General features: G+C 37.2%; 1 protein-coding gene across 1 annotated transcript in view; it reads left to right on the forward strand.

Moving 5' to 3' along the window:
- The window catches only part of UTP15 (UTP15, small subunit processome component), a 17,579-nt gene that overhangs the window by 1,824 nt on the left and 11,875 nt on the right, over nucleotides 1–3,880 (forward strand). Inside the window, exons 2-4 of the mRNA XM_003785905.3 lie at nucleotides 530–701; nucleotides 2,833–2,925; nucleotides 3,018–3,202. Of these exons, the coding sequence (XP_003785953.3) occupies nucleotides 612–701; nucleotides 2,833–2,925; nucleotides 3,018–3,202 (368 nt within the window). The 5' untranslated portion in view covers nucleotides 530–611. The remainder of the gene's footprint in view (nucleotides 1–529; nucleotides 702–2,832; nucleotides 2,926–3,017; nucleotides 3,203–3,880) is intronic.

The following is a 3,880-nucleotide window of genomic DNA, read 5'->3' on the forward strand; positions in this document are numbered from 1 at the left end:
AGGCTCTGTCTCAAAAAAAAAAAAAAAAGATTTTAAAATTAACTTTAAGCTTATACATTGGAATAATAGTTTTTCTTTTTTTATTGGCGTTTTTTAGGCTGTCAGGAAGTCAAATACCTAGCCTGTGTTCTTAAATGTCACCTTAAACTTAGTGTCAGGAAACTTTTGTATTTCTTACTTTTACCTTGATGTTTCTTGTCAAAAATGAATACTAAGCCAGTGTGCTTCTTTTTGGTTTGGCTACTGGAAGGTTGAGCCAGATGTATTCCCAAGTATTGTAAAATGACCGGTTAGGTGGGCGAACATTTGGGTACAGCCTCTGTATATACTGAATAGATGGCACAGTTTGGTAGCCCTTATTGTATTATTCCTATGTCTTTTAGATTGTCTTTTTTGGATTGCAGTTAAATAGCTTATTGGTCACTAGTCAATAAACTTCTATACAACCTTTTACAAAAGTCCAAATGAAAATTACATGTACAAGTTTATATTTATGAATGATATGAATATAAAATATTTTCTTTTTCAGACTTAGGGCAGAATCACTTAATTATTTCTAATAACAATTCCAAATTATTGGTCCGTGGACAACAGTACAATTATATGAAATCATGTCTGGTTATAAGCCTGTAGCTATTCAGACATATCCTATACTTGGAGAAAAAATCACCCAAGATACAATATACTGGAACAACTATAAGGTGAGTATGGGAGATAATGAAGAAGGAGGGATTTGTGTTTATGGCAGTTTCTCCAGCCTGTGTTATACTTTGGATACTCTGACAAAGACCCCTTAACTAAAAAATCTATCAGCAGCTATTGTTTGGGTAGCTAATATTATATCAATTTTTTTTGGAATTTTATATAAAAATCCATACTGTCTTATCAGTTTAACTATGCAAGTACCCAGCACAGAATAAATTGATCATCAGTCAATGCCAAATGAATTAAGTTTTGTAATCTCAGATGCAAGAACATAATTTCTTGCCTTTTTCGCTCTGTCGCCTAGGCTAGAGTGCAGTGGCATCATCCGTTGTTGCTTACTACAACCTCAACTTCTTTGCTCAACTGATCCTTCTGCCTCATCCTCCAGAGTAGTGTGTACCACCACACCCTGCTGATTTTTCTATTTGTTGCAGTGACAGTCTTGTTGCTAAGGCTGGTCACCAACGTCTGACCTCAAACAATCCTCCCACCTCGGCCTCCCAAAGTGCTAGGATTCTAGGCATGAACTGCTGTGCTTGGCCTTCTAGCCTTTCTTAATCTGTGGAAGAAGTGATCTGAAATTAGTTCTTCTATGCCATCTGAAAAGGCTTACAGATGGTTAAAAAAAAAAATAGAATTGAGCTACAAATAGAAAACAAAGCTTAGGAAGTTTGTGGAAAAAGAAATGTAAAATGGCCAATAAGTATATTAAAAGAGCTAAGACCATACTTCAGGATGTATTTTTCGTCTGTTATGTTGGCACAAATGGAAAATTTTGATCATCATTGTTACTCGAGGGAGGGAAATTAGTACATACTTTCTGGAGGGCAATTTGGCAATATTTATCATGTGTTTTTTGTTTTTTTTTGTCTTTTGAGACAGAGTCAGGCTCTGTTGTCCAGGCTAGACTTCTATGGCCTCAGCTTAGCTCCCAGCAACTTAGCTCCCAGCAACTTCAAACTCCTGGGTTCGAGTAATCCTCCTGCCTCAGGCACATGCCTTCACAGCTAGCTAATTTTTCTGTTTATTTTGTTTTTAACTTTTCTATTTTTAATATGGGAGGGGTCTTGATTTTGATCAGGTTGGTCTCAAATTGCTGACTTCAAGCAGTCCTCCCGCTGTGGCTTCCCAGAGTGCTAGGATTACAGGCGTGAGGCATCACTCCTGACCTACCATGATTTGATTTTATTTTATTATTTTTTATTATAATTTTTTATTTACACATACTTTTTGACCTTGTACTCTTGCAACTTGGAAAGTACTCAGTGGACATAATCCCAAAAGTTTGCTAAGATACACGTATAAAGATACTACTTGAAGTATTTTTCTTTTTTTTTGCAGTTTTTTTTGGCTGGGGCCAGGTTTGAACCCACCAACTCTGGTACATGGGGCCGGTGCCCTACTCCTTGAGCCACAGGCACTGCCCCTGAAGTATTATTTTTAATAGGAGAAATCTTGAAAAATGTATATTCGTTAGTAGTGGACTGGTACAGTAACTTATGGTCTGTCCTTATAATGGATTGCTCATAGAAAAAGTGAGCTAAGATGTATTATTAAGAGAAAAGAAGCAAGGTGTGGAACAACTTGTATAATCATCTTTCTGTCATTTTAAAAATAAATGGTTGAATGTATGCTGGTATAGGCATACCCATGCCCTTTTTTTTTTCTGGTAGGAATTACAGTAAACTCAATGGCTAAAGAGACAGTGGGGTACATCTTTCTAACCATATGTTTATTTTAGTGGCAACAAGGATAGTCTAGATCAGTGGTTCTCAACCTTCCTAATGCCGCAGTGTATTTTCATTGTTAAAAAGAGGTCGCAACCCAGCGGCACCTGTGGCTCAAAGGAGTAGGGCGCCAGCCCCATATACTGGAGATGGTGAGTTCAAACCCAGCCCCAGCCAAAAACTGCAAAAAAAAAAAAAAAAAATGCGGTCGTGACCCACGGGTTGAGAACCGCTGGTCTAGATGATGAGATTTGGATGTTTTTTGTTTTCCTCATAATTCTCTGTTACATACAACCTAATGTTACTTAGAAGAAAAATAAATGGCCTTAAGAAATTACATAATGTTTAAATAGGTCCTACCTGTTCTAACTCTGTTAATACCTTATTATTTTTCATTAAGACCCCTGTCCAGATTAAGGAGTTTGGTGCAGTGTCAAAAGTAGACTTTTCTCCTCAGCCTCCATATAATTATGCAGTCACAGCTTCTTCAAGGGTAAGTATAATGTAAAATATTTTTAGTTATCTTTTGTATAGTTTACTACTGATCTTGAGCCATATGTTGAAATACTGTTTTTTATCTTGTAGATTCACATTTATGGTCGATATTCCCAAGAACCTGTAAAAACCTTTTCTCGATTTAAAGACACAGCATACTGTGCCACTTTTCGACAGGATGGTAAATTGCTTGTGGCTGGCAGTGAAGATGGTGGAATTCAGCTTTTTGATATAAGTGGGAGGGCTCCCCTCAGGCAGTTTGAGGGCCATACAAAGTAAGAGACAGTTGGTTTTGTGTGTTCTTTTATTTTATTGTAAGCTCTGTTTTTTCTCTGGGTTTTGGTTAAAAACTGATCTCTATGACCAGTTCTAGGAAGATTATGTATCTCTATGTAATATATTTCCTGGTTGTTCTAAGACAGAATGCTTAACTTTGGTTCCATGGTTCAGTTTCATGAGGCTCATCTATTCCCTAGCCTTGTGTAAGACATAATAGGAAATATATGTTTATCTAGGGAGATATTCTATAGATTTCATTAACTTCTCACTGGAGTCTGTGACCCAGGTGAGATTATGAATTACAGACCTAAAAGCAGCCTTACAGTACAGGCCTGTATTATCTTAAATGCTCTCATGGTGAAGTCACATTGGAAGGTGAATTTTTTTTTTCTTTTCTTTTTTTCCTCTGATATATGATGTTTTGCACCTTGATAAATTGAATAGCCATCACAATGGTATATTATAACTCTGTTTTCAGCATTGCCAGTGTCATTGCTGAAATTTGCCATCGATTTAAAATCTCAAGTGTTTATTTATTTATTTATTTTTGAGACAGAGCCTCAAGCTGTCCCCCTGGGTGGAGTGCTGTGGCATCACAGCTCACAGCAACCTCCAACTCCTGGGCTCAAGCCGAGTCTGCTGTCTTAGCCTCCCAAGTAGCTGGGACCACAGGC

Source organism: Otolemur garnettii, unplaced genomic scaffold, assembly GCF_000181295.1.
Source record: "Otolemur garnettii isolate 467f Iridium unplaced genomic scaffold, OtoGar3 scaffold00017, whole genome shotgun sequence".
Taxonomy (NCBI): Eukaryota; Metazoa; Chordata; class Mammalia; order Primates; family Galagidae; genus Otolemur; species Otolemur garnettii.